The sequence below is a fragment of the Cricetulus griseus genome, assembly GCF_003668045.3.
Source record: "Cricetulus griseus strain 17A/GY chromosome 1 unlocalized genomic scaffold, alternate assembly CriGri-PICRH-1.0 chr1_0, whole genome shotgun sequence".
NCBI lineage: Eukaryota > Metazoa > Chordata > Mammalia > Rodentia > Cricetidae > Cricetulus > Cricetulus griseus.
Window position 1 is genome coordinate 257,205,736 of NW_023276806.1, and position 18,473 is coordinate 257,224,208.

The 18,473-nt window shown below is 49.4% G+C and overlaps 1 protein-coding gene across 2 annotated transcripts; it reads right to left on the minus strand.

The window, feature by feature from the left end:
• Window positions 1–239: 239 nt before the first annotated feature.
• Window positions 240–17,395, minus strand: LOC113832540 (28S ribosomal protein S18a, mitochondrial). 2 transcript variants are annotated; one of them, XM_027389232.2, is made up of 6 exons: window positions 17,182–17,390; window positions 10,461–10,492; window positions 6,669–6,776; window positions 3,530–3,653; window positions 3,258–3,327; window positions 240–638 (listed from the first exon to the last, which is right to left on the minus strand). In XM_027389232.2, the coding sequence occupies exons 1-6, from the start codon at window positions 17,291–17,293 to the stop codon at window positions 494–496; spliced, it is 591 nt and encodes a 196-aa protein (XP_027245033.1). In that variant the 5' UTR covers window positions 17,294–17,390; the 3' UTR covers window positions 240–493. The 2 variants fall into 2 exon arrangements, with proteins under 2 accessions (XP_027245033.1, XP_027245034.1); XM_027389233.2 differs by lacking the exon at window positions 240–638 and adding an exon at window positions 659–769 and having other exon boundaries at window positions 17,182–17,395.
• Between the last annotated feature and the right edge of the window lie 1,078 nt (window positions 17,396–18,473).

Sequence of the window (18,473 nt, forward strand, 5' to 3'; positions counted from 1 at the left end):
AGTATGGACAGGTGGGAACAGTGGTGCGAAGGGAGGGCCAGGGGCTGCTCAAGTGCCTGGACTCAACCGAAAGCTACTATGGGCTAGGCCCCCAACTGGAGTGTGACGCCTGTCGGCAGGGGACGGGCACTGTGTGACAGGCACATGGACCCACTCCAGTCATAGACAGGGCCCATTCAGAGACCAGCCGTGTGACACTCTGCTGGAAACCCCACACTTCCAAGGAGTGACCACACAGGGAAGCTGAGAGCCTGCTTTATTTCATTTCTTTGAGTTAGACTCCTGTCCTTGCACCAAGCTCAGCCCCAGCCAGTCAGAAGACCACAGGCCAGGAGATCCAGCTCCTGCCTGCCGCGGCTCCCAACACTGGCTGGGCTGATCGGGGAACAGAAATGAGTCCCCATGCAGTGTGTGGAGGGCAGTGGTTCTGGCGGGAGGAGCCAGTGCGTCACGTGGAAGGTTCCAGTCAGAGTCTTCAGCTGCAGGGCTCCCATTAATGAATGAGCTTCAAAGGTCTCCTGGAGTAGCAGACATTGTCCTTGAGGAGTGGTGACCCCACGGCCATACCCACTTTGTTCCAACGGTGACCTTTTTTGTAGATGGGCTTGACAGAGCTGGGAGCCCAGCGAGTCAGGTAGCTGTAGAGGGAACACAAGGAGGTTGGCATGCTGGGACAGGAAGAGCAGGGAGGAGGCGCTGTCCCCAGAGCTAGGCTGCAGTGGCTGCACCATCTTTCCCCAGTTCTCCCTTCTCAAGGGCAAGGGTTTTCCTGGAAGAAAAGGCTGTTTTGTAAACAGATGGATGGGCTCTTGCTTTTACAAGTGTGTGGTCAGGGTCAGGCAGAGTCAGGCAGCCCAGGCCCAGTTCCCTTGATCTTTTTAACTTGTCAGTGTCATCTACACTCAGAGAGAAGGCTGAGCCCAGGGAAAGATAAAGACGGAGGAACCCTGCGCTCTGTTCTTCCCCACATGGCTGCTCTAGACACCCTAGCCTCCAGGGTGCAGGACCCCACCCCTCACCCAAACTGATGGGAAGCACAGGGTGAACACAGTGGGTATAGTTCCAGCCCAGCAGGTTCCTGTAAGTGGGAGAGGGCAGGGAAAGATGGAGGCCACACATGGTCCTCTGGCCTCCTTTGGGGAAAGCCTAGGGCCAAATTGTTCCTGGAATAGTGGCTCATAGCACCAAGACTGGGGTTTATTCTGTTCATAATGAAACCTGGCTCCTGACCACAAAGGCCCATCCTTCATCCTCAAAGTTCAGCCACCAAGGCCAGGCTCTGGGAAGTTGAGGCTTGCCCTGGCTGCCTCCAGAGACCTTCAAGGAAACGCTTCTTAATTTCAAAACTAGTATTCCTGGCAGAAATGAAAATTTATTTTTTGGCTGAAGTCTTTGGCAGAAAAAAAGCACTGCTGACTCATGCATGCCTTTGCACCAGGCTCCTCTGGACCTTGGTCTTTGGCTGGTGGCTTTATGTAGAAGGGATGCCCCAGGGCCCATCCTGGACCCAGTGTGTGGCATGCTGCCTGCTGTCTCCATGGTCATGGTTCTAGGACAACAGGCTTTTTTTAGCATAGGCCCCTCACCAGCAGCTGGCCCTTGTGCTGGCCTCTCCCAGTCCCAAGAGGGAGAGGTGCAGGTGGGGGTCTGGGAGCAGGCCCATGAAACAGGGTGTTCACTATCACTCAAGGACTTTAAAAGACCCCAGCTGACCAGACTCTCCAGATCTGTCTTCTTCAGCCAGCCTTGGGCCTGATGCCTTGCCACATGGAGCAGCCACCTGACAGGCAGGCTGAGTGAACACCTTAGCTCCAGTTAGAACTCAGGCTTTTCTAAATCACTCCCTTTCTACATCTTCTGAGCAAGGACTGGCCTGTAACCCTGTGCACAGGAGAGTGGAAAAGGGGAGACCATCCCTTCTGCTGGAGAAGATACCTCTGCACCAGGGTGCTGAGGACATGGGAGTGAGCAGGGACGAGGCCCTTGAGTGCAAACTAGGGACCTCTGGGTGCAGTCACAGCATCCCTTGTAGAGGGATCAGCACCTCCTGAACTAGGGCTTCCCCTCCCCCAGGATGGCCTTTTGCAACTCAGGAGCCCCCACACATCATCAATCGGTGTCACACTAAAGGACACTGGACGTAAGGGAGGAAGCCTGGCCTGGCTTCAAAGGCCTGAGGGTAGGATGGATTGTGTCCTCAGGCTTGCTGCTGTCTCTTAAAAGCCAGGGTGGGGGTGGGCTCAACCCCCAAACGGACCAGAGCATGCCCTGCTCCTTGGGACTGCTGGCAGAGAGCCCAGCCCAGCACTGCTCAGCATCTAGGAATGGAGGAGGCAAGGCACAAAGAAGCAATCCCATCTCACACCCTTCACCCAGCAACCTGGCCTCCCAGAATCCACCTGGTAGGGGTCTCTGCAGGCTGCAGAGTCTTGCTCTGCCTCAGTCACCCGGCAGAGTATCTGTTGTTCTCATTAACAGCAGAGGCATCTCAATACACAAGCCTGATCCACTGGAGGAGGAAGGAGCCGCTGGAGGCGTAAAAACTACAAAGTCAATTCTACAGACCCAGCGCTTCTCTCAACAAGGGGATAGTACAGATCTAATTGCCTGTGAGGGTGATGGATGTCATTGAGAGGGGAACCTGCAACAGGACAGCTGTCTGAATGTTAGGTGGGAATCTGCTCTCACTCGAGGGGTCCTGCCTACCCTGCTGCTGCTGCTCGAGGGCGGCCTCGCATCTCTTCTCCCTAAGGTGCAGGATAGCTCAAGCTGTCCAGGAAGCTGTGTAGGCTGTTAACTGCATGACTCCAGGGAACACTGGTGGTGACTGAGCCTATATGCAGGCTGCCTTGATGCCATGCTGTGTATAGTGGCCCTATCCCAGACAGTTCCCAGACAGCTGCTGAGGCCTTGCTCTGCTCTGTAATGACCCATGCTGGAGAGAGCTGGGACACTGAAAGTTTGTGGAGTGCTCTGACACCTCCATAGAAATACAGCATGATGTCATCACCAGGGATTAACATATTCCAATGCCCAACCAGCAGCCTCTCTGCCCCTGTGTCAGGGCAGGGAGGGAGGTGGCAGATAGCATAGCTATGGTGGAAAGATGTGGGTGTGTACTTGGGCTGGCTGGGAATGGAGCAGACAGTCAAGGGATGTCTCCTTGGTTGCTGTGAGAGCCACGAGACAAGCTACCCAAATACAGTGAGCTCCATGGGCCTAGAGTACTTGGGTCAATTGTACTCATGTTTCCTTACCGGTTGAGTTTGGGTTTATTCCTAGGTAAGGACCCTTCTGGAAGCCGTGGCCTGTGATTTGGGAATAGACCTGAGAGGAAGAACATACAAAGAGTCAGTCTCCACAGTTCTGAAAGGGCCAGGGGTAAAGACCATGGGAGTGGGGAGCAGGGGACACGAGGAGGGGCCATAGAATCAATATTCTGCTCATTGCTGCTCTTCCTGCTGTGACAGCTAGTCGGGACAAGGAACCTGCAGTCCCCACCACCCCTCTTAGCCTTGGGTACTCTGACCTGCTCGATGAGCCATCTTTACACACTCCTCGATCTTTCGGTGTTCTTCCAGGCACAAGCCTGTGACATTGCGGGGCAGCACGCCTCCATGAGGCCGGATGAACTGACTGAGCAGCAGCACATCCTAGTGTAAACCAAAAATAGGAATGTGGGTCAGCTGGGTTTACATGTATGCTGGGAACTAGGACTGTGGGCTCTCAGGCATCCGCAGAACTCAGTAGGATTTCTATTCCCCATTGCCATCAAAGGGCTTCCAGCACCTCCCCCAAAATCTTCTGACACATTAGGTGAGACCAGAAATGCTCTAGTGAGCGCTTTATCAACAGTCTTTCTTGGGAGCAAGATGTCTGGTAGTCTGCCAGGGAATTGTGGTACACGCCTTTAATCCCAGCACTTGGAAAGCAGAGACAGGCAGAGATCTCTGTGAGTTCGAGGCCAGCTTGGTCTACAGAGCGAGTTCTAGGTCAGCCAGGGATACACAGAGAAACCCTGTCTCAAAATCAAAATCACCAGGCAGTGGTGGCATTCAGCTTTACTTAATCCCAGCATTAGGGAGGCCGAGGCAAGTGGATCTTCGTGGGTTCACCTGGTATACTGAGTAAGTTGTAGAATAGCAGAGAGCTGTTACACAGAGAAATCCTGTCTCAGAACAAACAAACAAAACCAAACCCAAACAAATAGATAGTATGTCTCATGGTAAATGGTCATTTTCCTCGGCTGGGAAGGGACATGTAAAGCACTTCCATGAGAGGCAACGCCTGTCCACCTCAGCCCCTGAATCTAGATGGCACTGGTGAAGTGCATATAGACAGACACTCCTCCTGCTGTTCCCGCTCAGGTGTCAGGCAGGCACTGAGCTGAGAGGAAGGGAACTGGGCTATGAAGTCCAGCCCATGTTTCCTAAGTCCAGATGAGAATGGGTCCTTGGGCTTCCTTGTCGCACACCTAACAAACTGTATGGGATTAAGTCTAGCATAAAGGACAAACTGATAAGAAACCCTCTCTCCCACCAGAATTGACTCAAAGGGCTAAGCAACATTTGTCCCTACCAGGGCCCAATGCCAGCCTTTGTCCCTTTACTAAATTGCTGCCTTGGCTGCCTTGCCGTATGACTGCAAATCTGTTTTAATCACTGGACAGATCCCGGGGACCCTGAGCCCCAAACTCTCAGCCCAGCACTCTTCAGAAGCAGGTAGCAGACTTGGACTAATAATGCACAGCTAACATGCTGGCTTGCATCCCTCAGCACCCTTCACTGCAGGCTACCAGGTCAGCCGACAGCAGCACACAGCGTGGGCCAACAGTGCTCCAAGTGGAAAGGGGAAAAAGGAAAAACAGCTTTAGCCTTTACCTTGGAGAGGATTAGATGCCTTCTGGAAAAACAGCCAATCATTTCCTGGAAATGGCCTAGGAACCTGCCCTAGTGGCTGGGCAGGTGTGAGGTTTGCCTCCCTATCTGCAGCTGGGATTACAAGCATGCCTGTACATTCACTGACTTCCATGAAACAAGCAGCTCTGAACTCAGCCTTCTGCTGTACTCTGGGCACTTATTTTCAGAGGACCCAGGGCAGGGTGAGAGCCATGCCCCGCCCCCATGACCGGGGGTGGACTGAAGCCAAGGTCCCCAGTCCAGGAGATTAGTTGGGTCACTCTGTTCAGATCTTCCTGCACTTACCATCTGACCAAGATCTCTGCCCTTAGCCATCCTGTGCTTCAGAGGGGATCTGGGACAACACAGAGGTCAAACTGGCCCAGAGCCTGAATCACCTAAAACCCCCCAAAAAGTGCTCGTGTCACAGTGAGAACTCTGAAGAACAATGTGGGTACCCAGGACTGACTGGGCCCTGTCTTCTCTGCAGGGTAGGAGTTAGCACAACATGGGCTCTGCCTGGCTCCCCAGCTCTGATACTTACTGCGGGAAGTTTATTAACTTCTTCATGTCTAGGATTCCCTCACTGCAAAGCAAGGATGAAGTCCCTACTTCATGAAGTTAATCAGAAATCTAAGGGCCAGAAAGATGGCTCAGCCAGTAAAGGTGTTTGCTATGCCTGACCATCAGAGATTGATCCCCAGGATCTGTAAGAAGGAAGGAAGAAGCTGACCTTCACGAGTGTGCTGTGACATCTGTTCCTTCACACATATACACATTCCTCCCCAAAAAAGAAAAAAAACAACAAAAAGTGGTGGCACACACCTTTAGTCCCAGCCCTCGGGAGGCAGGAGGATCTCTGAGTCCCAGGACAGCCAGGGCTACACAGAAAACCCTGTCTCGAAAAACAAAACAAAACAAAACAAAACAATGAAGCCTGTGGCTGCTCAGGACATGGCCTACTGGAGCAGGCCCCACACTCACGCTGTCTGCTCTGGGTATGTTCATGATCATCTCCTTTCCCAGAAGCAGCTGCTTTGGAAAAAGTACAGCAATTGGGTGGTCTGGAGCTGCACTAAGATATGTCTACAGATTACACTGTGAACCACCTCAGGGAGAGGAAAGCCAAATCCAGACCCGATTTCATTCCTGTGAGAACTACCCCTGCCCTTATAACGAGGCCATGAATTCCATGGCTTCCAGCTCCACACAGCCTGTGAGAACTTTCTCTTTGAGGCGGAGTTGTGCATAAGTGGTTTGCCTGCATGTATGTGTGTGCACTACATGCTTACTCAGTATCCTTGGGGGACATGAGGGCACGGGGTACTCTGGAACTGGAGTTATGGGTAGTTGTTGAGTTGCCATTTGGGTGCTAGGAGCAGCAAACAAATGCTCTTATCCGCTGAGCTTTCTCTCCAGCCCCATATTTCTTTAAATGTTTATTCCTGGAGATTATTTTATGCATATAGTTATTTTGGCTGCACATATGTATATATACCATGTGCATGCAGTGCCTGTGGAGGCCAGAAGAGGGTGTTGGATCATCTGGGAGCTGAACCCCTGTCCTCTAGAAGAGCAGCCACTGCTCTTAACCACTGAGCTTTGTCTCCAGTCCGAAGCCCAGTATTCTCAAAGCCTCTCAGAGTCTACCACACAGTCAGATTTCAGGTCCATTGTCTTTGCTAGCCATGTAACGCAGCTGTCACTACCTGAGGAGGACAATGCTCAAGGCAAGAGGACTCTGGCCCCAGTGGATATGGTCACACTCACCTCATAGTTATATTTGTGCTTCAGGTTCCAACGGCAGATGGGGCACTGGCCTGAGGGGTTAGGGGGATTTGGAGTTGCCTTGGGAGTTTCTGTGATTCGACCTTCAATCTAAGAGGGAGGGGAAAAAAAAAAAAAAAAAAGCCAGCGTGAGATCCTGGGCCAGGCATGCTGGACAGGCATGCAGGTCTTTAACTCAGAACACACCCTGAAGGATCACCCTGAAGGAACAGTTAAAGCTTACTTCTGGGGGCCTCATGGCAGTAACTAACAGGTCTGCTTGCATGGTGGAGATTTTCTATAGCTGCTCTATGCTGGGCCTTGGCCACAGGGATGTGGTTTGGTGGCCAGACAAGTGATGCACACCTGTAATCCCAGCAATGGGTGGTAGAGGCAGGAAAAGTAGAAGTTCAAGGCTAGCCTGGGCTACACAGTATTAAGTTGCAAGTCAGCAGGGTAATATGGTAAGACTCTTGCCTCAAAAAACCAGATAAAGAGCAATGATGACATCAGACAGACATAGAAACTGGTAACTAGAGTAGTAGTTCTCAACCTTTCTCATGCTGTGACCCGTTAATACAATTCTTCATGTTGTGGTGACCCCCAGCCCAAAATTATTTTTGTTGTTACTTCATAACCAATTTTGGTACTGTTAAGAATCATAATGTAAGTATCTTTGGGAGTTGTGACCTACAGTTTGAGAACTGTTAAACTAGAGGGAAGGGTTTGCCATATCAACTGAATGCTATCTTTCCTTCCTCAACAAAGCACAATAAAATACCTGCACCCTAGGCTTCCTCCCTGGCTTCGGGGGCGGTGACACATGCGCATGGCTGAAAGTCCCAAATGGGGCTGGAGAGATGCTCAGCAGCTAAGAGCACTCGCTGCTCTTGCAGAGGGCTGGGCTTTGCTTTCCCAGCACCCCAGTTCCGGGGGCATCTGATACCCTCTCCCAGGAGGCCTCCAAGAGTACCTGTATGCACATGTACACATAGGACAACTAATGCCAGATGGCTAGATTCACTGTTCAAAGAAAGCGTCCACCCCTTCTCTATGCTATCTGCAGAGAGCACTGCTTCCTGCTTTATGGGATCACAGAGTCGTATCTGTGCTAGCAGGCTCCAAAAACAGGGGGTTAGGGGGTTTCTCCCTGGCTGGCCATGTCTGAGGACATTTCTGATTGGACAGCTGGGGGAAGGGGGAAGGGGGAAGGTGGGCATCTAGCAAGGACGCACAAGGGAGCCCTCACAACAAAGAATACCAGCCAGTGCTGCAGTTGAGAAACCCTGGGAATAGCCAGACAAGTAGGTGTCTGTGTGCACTGCTCTCCTCTCTCCCTCCGCAAACAGAAAACATGGACAGATGGACACACAACACGTCCTCCTCTAAAACAAACCAGGGTCCCACTAGGTAGACTTAGCTGGCTTGGATCTTGTTAGACTAGGTGGGCCTCACATTTGCAGTGAACCTCTTGCCTTTGCTTCCTGAGTTCTGGGATTACAGTTCTCTTTACTTCTATCATTTTGGTTAACACCTTTCAAAGACCCTGCAAAGGCCACGTGTGACATGGCCTTCCTATCATGACTGTACCCTGACCTAGCCTTGGAGTGGCTAAGTGTACTAAAGCAATGATCTGGGAGTCAGCTCCAACTGCAAGGGGAGCTTAGCAGGCCTCACTGAGGCTGAGCCTAAGAACATGGCTGATGGATTTGAGAGGCACGGGGACAAAAATAATCCTTTCCCCTGGGCTGAGGAAACCTAGAAGTTCTGCTCAGTTATGTCAGGCCCCACTTCTACCATGGCAACCCCAAATACGTCAGAGGGAAGCTGTGGGCCAGGGAAAACCTGCAGGTGCATGGGAGGCCTAGTGGGCCCCAGGAGAGAGCCACTGTTCATTGGCTCACTGTTATTTGGCTGGCTCTGCACTAAGAATGGTTCACATGTACCAGTTCATCTCACTCCCACAACTTAGCGCTGCAGCTGTCAGATCTGTTTGGAGAACATACACCCAGTCAGTCACAGCAGCACCTGACAGACAGAACCGCAGTGTCTCCATGCTCCTCTACAAACAGCAGATCCATGCCTCACATGAAAACCCTCTTTATACTTAAAGTCAGATACGGACAGCACCGTCAGCTGGGAAGCAGGCCTCCAATTCTGAATATCTAACATGTTATCTTCTCTTAGAGATGCTGTTACTGGTGGTGAACTAGCTGGTTCTGAAGTCTGAAGATGGCAGATGACAGGCAGGAATAGTCTGCCATAGTCTTCAAGGGAAAGTGGAAATAGCCAACAGAAGAGTAATGGACATTCTGATGAGCCAGGAAGGCTGGGCCCAGGACATTAGCGCATTAGCAGGCGATACAGTGGGTAGGGGGCACTCTCTTAGCACTGAGCACTCTGTTCCCAGAAAAGCAAAAGCAAGATGCTATTTCCAAAGTCTGATGTCAGGCTGGGTGTGGTGGTGCACACCTTTAGTCCTAGGACTCGGGAGGCAGACACAGGCAGATCTCTGAGTTTGAGGCCAGCCTGGTCTACAGAGTGAGTTTCAGGATAGCCAGGGCTACAGAGAAACCCTGTCTCAAAAAACAAAACCCAAAAAGTCTGACATTACCATTTTCTCCAGCATAAAGTTTATAGGGAGAAGGCTTTTTGTCATTTGAGGTAGGGTCTCATGTAGCCCAGGCTTGCCTTGAACTCACTATGTAGCTAAGGAGAGCACAGTCACGCTCAGATAGTTGTTGGTTTTAATCAGATGCCCAAAGGCGATGGAGTTCCCTAAATAGCATTATGTGAGGCTAACCCGTGGAAAGGATGAGGAGGTGCTCTGGGAGAATGACTGGATTTCCCCTGGGTGTAAGACTGCCTGGGGAGGCCTATACTTGGCTGGCTGCCAGAGAGGTTAAGCCCCTAGTTGACATGGAAGTTCCTGAGCCTTCCTTCTGGGAGCTCTGCGAGGTGGCTGAGAATTTCTTGGAGGCATAAAAGACCATGTGAAAACAAGGCTGTCTTTTAAGGATTATGGGATAATCTAGGCCCCATGACTGATTCCCCAAGGGCAGTGAGATGGGCCCAGTGAGGGAAAGGGGGGCATGGGTGGAAGAATCATTCCAGCTTTCTTACCAAGAGACAAGCCAGTGTGTCAGCTAGTGAGGTTGGGGCCACTGTCAGCTTTTTTTTTTTTTTTTTTTTTTTTTGGTTTTTCGAGACAGGGTTTAACCTGCTTCTACTGTGTAGGGGCTTGGGAGCCTATATGCTCGCTCTGGAGACCAGGCTGGCTTCGAACTCACAGAGATCCGCCTGCCTCTGCCTCCGGAGTGCTGGGATTAAAGGCGTGCGCCACCAACGCCCGGCGGGACTGTCAGCTCTTAACATGTCACTTAAGGGTACACTTTCTAGACAGAAAGCAAGGACCAGAAGTCCAGGCTCTGGCTCTTGGCCAACTAACTCTGCTTCTATAGGCCTGCATTTCTGCCTTAGTTTCCCCTTTGGGAAACTGATTTATCACCTGCCAGAGAACATATTAGGAAAGGCCTCTGAGACTTTGTCATACAAAAGATCACTTCAATCAAGTAACAGATACCTCAGTACATGCACAACTTGATTGTACTTGATTAACAACACTACGGCACACAGCCTGAAAAATAGTAGACTTCAGAATTTATGGTCTCAGAGGGAGTAGATCCTGGGGCCAGGAGTCCAGATTGGGCCTCTCTCCCTCCCTCAGAGGAGCAGCCAGGCGGCTCCGAGCGTTAAGGAGGTTGTGAGTGGCCAACGCAGCACAGTGATACTTACTACAGTTGTCTTCCCTTCTTGGATCTCCACCACTACAGAGATAAAGGGGAAAAATTAGGTCAGCCATTTAATAAGGAACAAGGAGTTTCAAATAACAGCTCAAATTCTACACAGGCAAAGGAGAGGAGCCTTCAGCCTGCACTCTCCCACGGTCCCTGCCTGGGCAAGGTTCACCCCCAAGTGCCAAGATGTGAGGCTGGCTGTGGGCAAGCCTGGGATGCTCAGGGTGCAGCATCTCTCTGGGATTAAGGGTCTCCATGCTGTTTTGTTGCCCCCCTGAAGCAACATCCTGATTCTGTCTTCAAGAATTGGCAAACTGAATAGCTGTGGCAGGAAAATTGCTATAAGTTTGAGGCCAGCCTGGGCTACAAAGTATGACTGTTTCAAAGACTTTAAGCAAAGAGGGACAAGAACCTATCTTATGTGGCAAAAACAGCTGAAAGTGTTTGGAGCAGCAGGCCTGAAGGGATCAGAAGTACCCCTTACACATGTTCCTTTACAGACTGAATCAGACCAAAGTAGCTTTGCAACCTAAAACACAGAACTGTGTTCCAGAGGTGGCTTTTCAAGGAGACAAATCCAATCCCAAAATGTATCATGAGAATCCTGTGTCAAGACTGCATGAAACTGGCCACGAGGGGAATGTTCTCGGCTCCATTCTCTGCATCTCTCCCTGAAGAGTTACGTTCTATTGTCACACCAGAGAAAGGGATGGAAGAGGTAGCAATCAGGAGCCCGATGACAGCAGGTTCAGCAGAGCTTCAGGGCACACTGCTATTCTAGACTGAGGGCAGGCAATCCAGGGCCTACTGGATTGATGCCTGAGCTGGGCAGGAAAGAAGTGGAGGCAAGACCACCAGCTGCACACATCTGTCAGGCGACACACATTTCCCATCTCACCTAACTAGGATAATGAATGACAAAGCCAATGGTGATCAAAGCTGCCAGCTCACACACAGCAACTGTTGTTGGAGAGTCTCCCATGCGCCTGGCTTTTTAGAGAGAGTCGCAGCTGCTAGCATGGACTGGTGCACGCACAGCAAATGCTCAATGAATGCTGTGTTTAAGGAGTGACACAATCACCACTGTCTCCTTTAACTGCTAGCTGCTACAGTGGGAAGCTGCAAACCGTCTCTCCAGATACTAAAACTGTTTACAAAGTACTTTGGCTACCACAGTTTAGTTTGACTTAGCTCTGGCTAACACAAGAAGGAATATAAATTAGAAAAGTGCCTAAGGTCCTTGACTTTGAGAATTCGGCAGGCGCTAAAGACCTCTTCCTAGGAAAAATATCCACCTGCAATTACACCATTGACCATGGGCTGCAGGAGGCTCACAGCCACTGTGGAGTGTATGTTAGAGACCCCGCTATGCCTCAGAGGAGGAAGGGGGGATACATCTGTTTCTTCTTTTTGCCTGCTATGTTTTCTAAAATAAACATATATTGCTTCTGCAAAAACATAAGCAACAACAAGAGAAGAGTCTAAAGAAAAAAGGCAACGCTAACCTAACCAGAGCCCATGTCAGCATCTGTGATCAATGAGCTCTATGACCGACACCTAATTGAACACAGGCTGCTTGGAATTATTCCTCATTTGTTTTCTGGGCAAACCATTCATAAAGAATCATTACTCCAAACAACCAAACTGAGAGCCTTCCATGCCCAACTCCAGACACACATAAGTGAAACAATGACCAGAAAAACCCAGAGGCTTTCTCCGGAGAACATTGTAGCCACTAATCAGAACTAGGTTCCTTGTGTACAAGAAACTGCGTCACCTCACACATGGTTCTACTTGTCCAGAACAGAGACCAACCCATGAACGGGATGTGGGTGAGACTCAACCTGGTTGTCAGCCTAGAAGCCAGCACAGTTGCAGAGGGAAGGTCAGCACGATGTCCACTACAGAGGCCCACACAGGGGGACCAGGGAGAGCAGGAGGGCACATCTCCAGCCCAGGAGACCCCAGCTACCCTAGAAACTTTGCTACTACATAAAACAAATTGGGGAGGGTCAGAGGGTAACCAAATGGGAGCAACAACAGGTAGGGAGGCAAATTTCTGAGAAACCTCAGGAAACAAAAGCAGGGACACATTCTGGGACCATGGGAGTCAGCACTAGGACAATGGCTTGACACACAAAGAACATAAATATGTGGTTTCCTTCTTGGTCCAGGCTCTTGGGCCCTGACCCTGAGTTAAACAAGTCTAACAAAACACACATCACTCTCGGCAAAGAGCCAAACACTGAAGTCATCCAACTGGCCCCTGGAAAAGAGATCAAAGCCCATGGCAAGCTCCACTGCTAACAAGCTCTCCCACAGCAGCCTCCAGCCAGTGAGTATCTTTCTAGAAGCTAGTGGGTAAAACAATAGGCAGATGCAAGAGAGAGACAATCTGTCAAACCAGAGGAATGACCCAAGGAGCTCCCAGGACACAGATTGATCAGGGTGGTGAGTTAGTGCAGGAAAGAAGGCTGGCTGGGGCCTGGAGAGGCCCTCAACAAATTTAAGCCCCTGGAAAAAGGAGATAGGAATCAAAAACAGTATTGATTTTCAGTGTGCATAGAAAAACAGGGTAAAACCAAACAAAACCTGAGATCCATTTGTCCCTGGCCCCCTCCCCATTCAAGAGAAGTGGAGGTGGGTAAGAAAAGCTGGCCTAAGGGTCAGGAACCAATAGAAAACTTACTTAGGGAAAAAAATATAACCACCCCTGCGTCCTAAGACGTCAGCATGAAGTAAGCCACCAGACATGACACTGCTTTGTAAGAACTAAAGCTGCAACCTCTCAAGATGGGCAGCCCTCACACACATGACATGATCTGTAGTGTGTGCATTGAGAATCAGGAAGGGGGTGTCAGCCTCGCTCTACCTCCTGGGCAGAGGGACAGCAGCAGAGTAAGGCAGTCTCTGCCCTGGAGGAGGGAAGTAGAACAAGTATGGGAACACCCCATAATGAAGCCCATGTCTCAGAAAGAGGTCCTGTGAGCACTTCAGTAAATACTCCTAGGATGGAGTCCAGGGTAACTGAATTCTAACAGCCTGGAGCCAGTAGCAATGTGGTGAGACTGCAACGGATGCAGACGCCCTTGACGGACACATAAACCCAGGCAGACACAGGGGACCATGCTGTATAAAGACCCGGCTGTTTAGCAGGAAGATGAATGATGGAGGGTGCAGGGCACTGCGGCAGTGAGCTGCCAAAGCAGCCAAAGCCTCAAGGATCTGTGGAAACTGAGATCTAGCCAGAGTGTGAGGGTGGCTGAAGGCAGCCCTCCCTCTGCCCCAACAGTCGCAGCAGAGCCCTGTGCTTCCAGTGGCTCCCTGCTTCTCAAGCAGCAGCTCCTTCAGTTCATCTTTCAGCTTCTGGTTTCTGGGTCTCTAATCCTCTCCCAGTTTTCATCCCTGTAATTCCTGACGGAATGTCCCTCTGTCCTGGGCTTCAGAGTCTGGTTGCTGCTGCTTACCAACTTTCCCCAGTAACAGAGCAATGAAATCTGAAAACCCCTCAACTTGCTCCTTCCTCTCAAAGCTCTTTGGGGCAGAATTGCTCACCATCTCAGATAGCCCCTCAGCTTACAGAAAGAGACAAGTTCCCTTTGGCCTTTCATCATTTCAGTACATTCTGCATTAAGGTCATGCCTGCTAACTCACGTGCTCATGGTTTTTAGTCATGGATACATTTCCTTCACAAGGTGTTAAGGCAGAAAGTTTCTAACACAATCCTTGCTAAATCTGACATTGTCATTGATGAAACCACTAGATGATCTTTGGCAAGTTAACTGCTAAGAGTCTTTCAGAAAAGGAGGGAACAAAAGAGAGGACCCTGCCATGGAGCACCAGGGTTGTGTGACACTGGACAGGGAAGAGTGCTGCCTCTGCTTTCAATCTACTACTTATAGCTTATAAGCTACTGAGTCTTTTTGAACTGGATTCCCCCATTCATCAAAACAAAGACAGCTAATATCTACCTTTAAGGAAGATGGAGTAGGCGTATTATCTGTATTACTGGAAGAAGGCACTTAGTAAATCACAATTTCCTCATTTGTCCCCTTCAGGCTTGCTTTTTCCAAAACCCACTCACTCTCACACTTTGGACTTGTATGTACCTGACACACACACACACACACACACACACACACACACACACACACACACACACACACAGAGAGAGAGAGAGACAGGGCTTCACTATGTAGCTCTGGCTATCCTGGTACTCTCTCAGTAGACCATGCTGACCTTAGACTTTACAGTGATCTACCTGCCTCTACCCGTTTCCCAAATGCCAGGATAAATGGTGTGCACCATGCTTTGCCCTCCTGTCAAACTTTAGTTCAAGCTGTCTCAACATCAGCACTACTGACATTTTGGGCCAGTTGGTTCTCTGTTGTGGAGCCGTCATGTGTGTTGTAAGACATACAATGGTATCCCTATGCACTCACCAGATGCAGTTAGTACCAGTTGTGACAACCAAAAAGGTTTCTAGACATTGCCAAATGTTTTGGGGTGGGAGAAAGGGAAGGGATGACCACTCCTGACTGAGAAACAATGCATTAGACTGAAAGTTTATAGCAACAACAATGGTGCTCCGTCCTCATGAAGTCTCTTTTCTTGATTCCAAGCCTCATGAATTCTTGCTACAATTATGTCATTTTATCTTTGAAAAGCAAGATGCTTGAATATTTTCTGCAAGAGAATCAGCTTGTTTGCCACAGCTTTAAATTTTACACATGCAATGATGTTTGAGTGACAAGTATACCAGCTATACCAATGAAAATCAGCTGTATAATACCATACCAAAAGGCAGAATATCACAAGGTTCATTTAAAGGTTTAGAGATGGATGATTCAAAAGAATATAAAACATGACAGGGCTGTCACATAAAACCACATCAACTCAATTTAATATTTAGCCTTGAGACCAGACTGTCTAAGCAGTGGCTAATAGACAAGAGAGCTACTAAGTATTTGTAGAGAAGACAACTCTCAACACTGATTGTATAATTCATCATTACACAAACTTGCCAGTTAAAAAAATTTTCTTGCTGGGTGTGGTGGTACATGACTATAATACCAGCACCTGGGAGGCAGAGGCAGGGAGGCTGCCAGATGTTTGAGGCCAGCTTGGTTTACCTAGTTAAAGGCCACCCAAAGCTAATTAGCAAAACTTTGTCTAAAACAAGTGTCTTAGTGAAATCTCAATATTTCTGTTTTAAACCAAGTAATTATGCAAGAAACTACATATATAAGAAACCCTTTTGATCTTTATCTTTTTAAAGATAAAACTATATAACTGTAGTTTAAAACACACACACACACACACACACACACACACACACACACACAGTAAAGAACTGTATCCAAAGCCTGTGTGGTGGGTGCATTCCTCTAAGCCCACACTCAGGAGGCAGAGGCAAGTAGATCTCCATGAGAGTTTAAGGGCAGCCTGGTCTATATAACAAGTTCCAGGTCAGCCAAGTTAATATAGTGAGACCCTGGCTCAAAAGTCAAAAAGGTTTTTTGTTTATTAGTTCTTCAAGGCAGGGTTTCTCTGAGTAGTCCTGGCTGTCTTAGAACTCTTTCTGGAGACCAGGTTGGCCTTGAACTCAGAGACCTGCCTGCCTCTGCCTCCAGAGCGCTGGGATTAAAGGCCCTTACCTGCCACTCTTAATTACTATTTGAAACTAAAGAGACCTTTTCTAAGTTATGTATAATGTTTATGCTTGTTAATTATATAACTGGGGAGGCTGAGGTCTTTGATTTGATTAAGTGGCTCTTTTTTTTTCCCTGCTCCCTCCAACAATAATGGTTAGTCTTTCCAATTGGTTACTTCTCAACTTTGACTGATATTCACTGGTTGGCCAACACTGTGCTAGAATTTTAAAAACAAGCCCCCTGTCCCATCATTTCTTTAGCACACCACTCATCCACTCCTGCTTCCCACAGAACACAAAGGAAGACCTTTTTACTCTGCCAGATTCCATCCCTTTACAAGCCTGTTCAAGAAGCATACTCTTTATAAAATTTCCTACTGCTTTTGCTATTTCCGGTAGTGAATCATCCTGTACTTTTTCATGCAAATGGATAACTTTCGTTTATTGGGGGATGTGTATACACATCTCATTAGAACCCAAGATTCTCCTTTTACAACCCTTTCACAACCTAACTCACAGCATTTGGCCATCAGTACCCTCTAAGTTGATGCTAGAATCGGGTTATTTTCCCTGATTTAATATTAGTGAAACGCAGAAAAAAAAAAAAAAACACTTAGCACTTGCTTCTGTCTTAGTTGTTCAATTGCCTTTGCACCTTGGCTCCCATCTCTCAGATTAGTAGCCTAGACAAAAAGAAAAAAGAAAAAGGAGAAAAAAGAATCTACCTACTCACATTTTCAGAAGAGAAAGGGAAATTGAAAAGGGAGGCTTTGGGGCATGCTTTAGTCAAGGAGAGGGCGATTTGGAAAAAAGGAGAGAATTAGCATTCTGCCCTTTATAGCTTTTCTGAACTCACTCTTGTCTTCTCTTTTGATCTCCAAACGACCTGGCCTTTCTCTCAGTCCTCCTTTGCGTTCGGAAGACTCTAAGACCCGGGAGTTGAGGCGCCAGCGCCAGGGTCTGAGAGGGCTTTCAGGCGTTCCGCGGAGGACTGCACCTCCCAGGCCTCAGAGTCGTGCAGAGAGGGAGCCGCACACCGGGGTGGTCGCTGGGCCCTGACACTCACCTTCTCTCAACCCACGAGCTGGAAGCCTTAACCAGCCGGTCGCGGCGGGGCCTGCGAGGAACCCCTGAAGCTGCCGCCCGCAGCCTGACACCAGAGCCCTGAGGGCCGCCATCTTGGGAGCACGCCTGACCTCGAGTGCGTTTCCGCTTCCGGAGCGGGGCGGACGCAGCCGCCGCGCAGCGAGGGGGTTTCTGGCTCGGGGTTTGGTCTCAAGAGATGCGCCTATGTGCGAAGCCTGTGTTTTGCCCTAAGTGTCCAGGGGAGACCCTCCGGCAGCTGTGTGCCAGGACCTGCTCTTCAAAGGTGCCTGTTGGTTTCCCCTGGTAAATTACACACCGCACCGCTTCTTGAGTTTCTCTTCCCGCTTGCCAGCCGCGGATTTTCAGCTGTTGTGACTGAGGTTAGGCAGTGAGGACAGATTGAAATGGCAACGGAGTCTGGCTCTGGGAGTGCCAGGCCCGGAACAGAATTGACCTGCCCTCCCACCTGCCTATCTTTGTTGCTTATATACACGTCCTGTCCGGCCCTTGATGCCATCTATCTCCTGCCTAGTCTTTGGCTACCTGGTAAATGATTTGTTAGAGTTTACTTCAAACTCCATTCACTGAGGAAATGACCTTGACCTCCGCTATGCTGGATCTCTGCAATATTTGATTTAGTGCTCGACACAGTTACTGTCTCCCCTACGGAATTGTAAATTCTATTAAGACAGAAACACTGTTGCCAGGTGTGGAGTTGCATGCGTTTAACCCCCGCACTAGGGAGACTGAGGTAGGTGGATTTCAGTGAGTTCAAGGCCAGTCTGGTTCCTCCCCCACTCTGTCCGATATAAGCCTTAAAAGGGGGTGAATATCCCTAGTTATCTTACTCTGGTTCTCTGGTGAGAAAACCAGGTCTACTGAATGACCATAGGGAGAGAGAGGCCTGTTGTTTAGTTGGTACTGGATGAGAATGGGGTGTGCTCAAGGGACAAGCATCGTCCCAGCCCTGGAGAAGCCCACATTCGGAGGCTTCAAGGTGATAGATTCTAGATCTACTGTATCTTCAGGTCCATCCTGATTCTGATGATTCTTTGCTTGGTGATGCAGGGTTTGGTCTATGAGCTTAGAGACCAATGGAATCCAATGCATGTGGTTTCAGGTGGGAGGAGAGTAATGGGCCTTGGATGGGTGCATACACAGTGGAGGGATGGGTGTGCACACAGTGGAGGGATGGGTGTGCACACAGTGGAGGGATGGGTGTGTACACAGTGGAGGGATGGGTGTGCACACAGTGGAGGGATGGGTGTGCCC

Excerpts from the sequence above, each read along its gene's own strand:
- LOC113832540 (XM_027389232.2), bottom strand. The coding sequence starts at position 17,293 with ATGGCGGCCCTCAGGGCTCTGGTGTCAGGCTGCGGGCGGCAGCTTCAG. Across the intron at positions 6,777-10,460 it reads AAGAAGGGAAGACAACTGTA|ATTGAAGGTCGAATCACAGA; the intron begins GTAAGTATCACT and ends CCTCCCTCTTAG. Across the intron at positions 3,654-6,668 it reads AGCACAAATATAACTATGAG|GATGTGCTGCTGCTCAGTCA; the intron begins GTGAGTGTGACC and ends GGTTTACACTAG.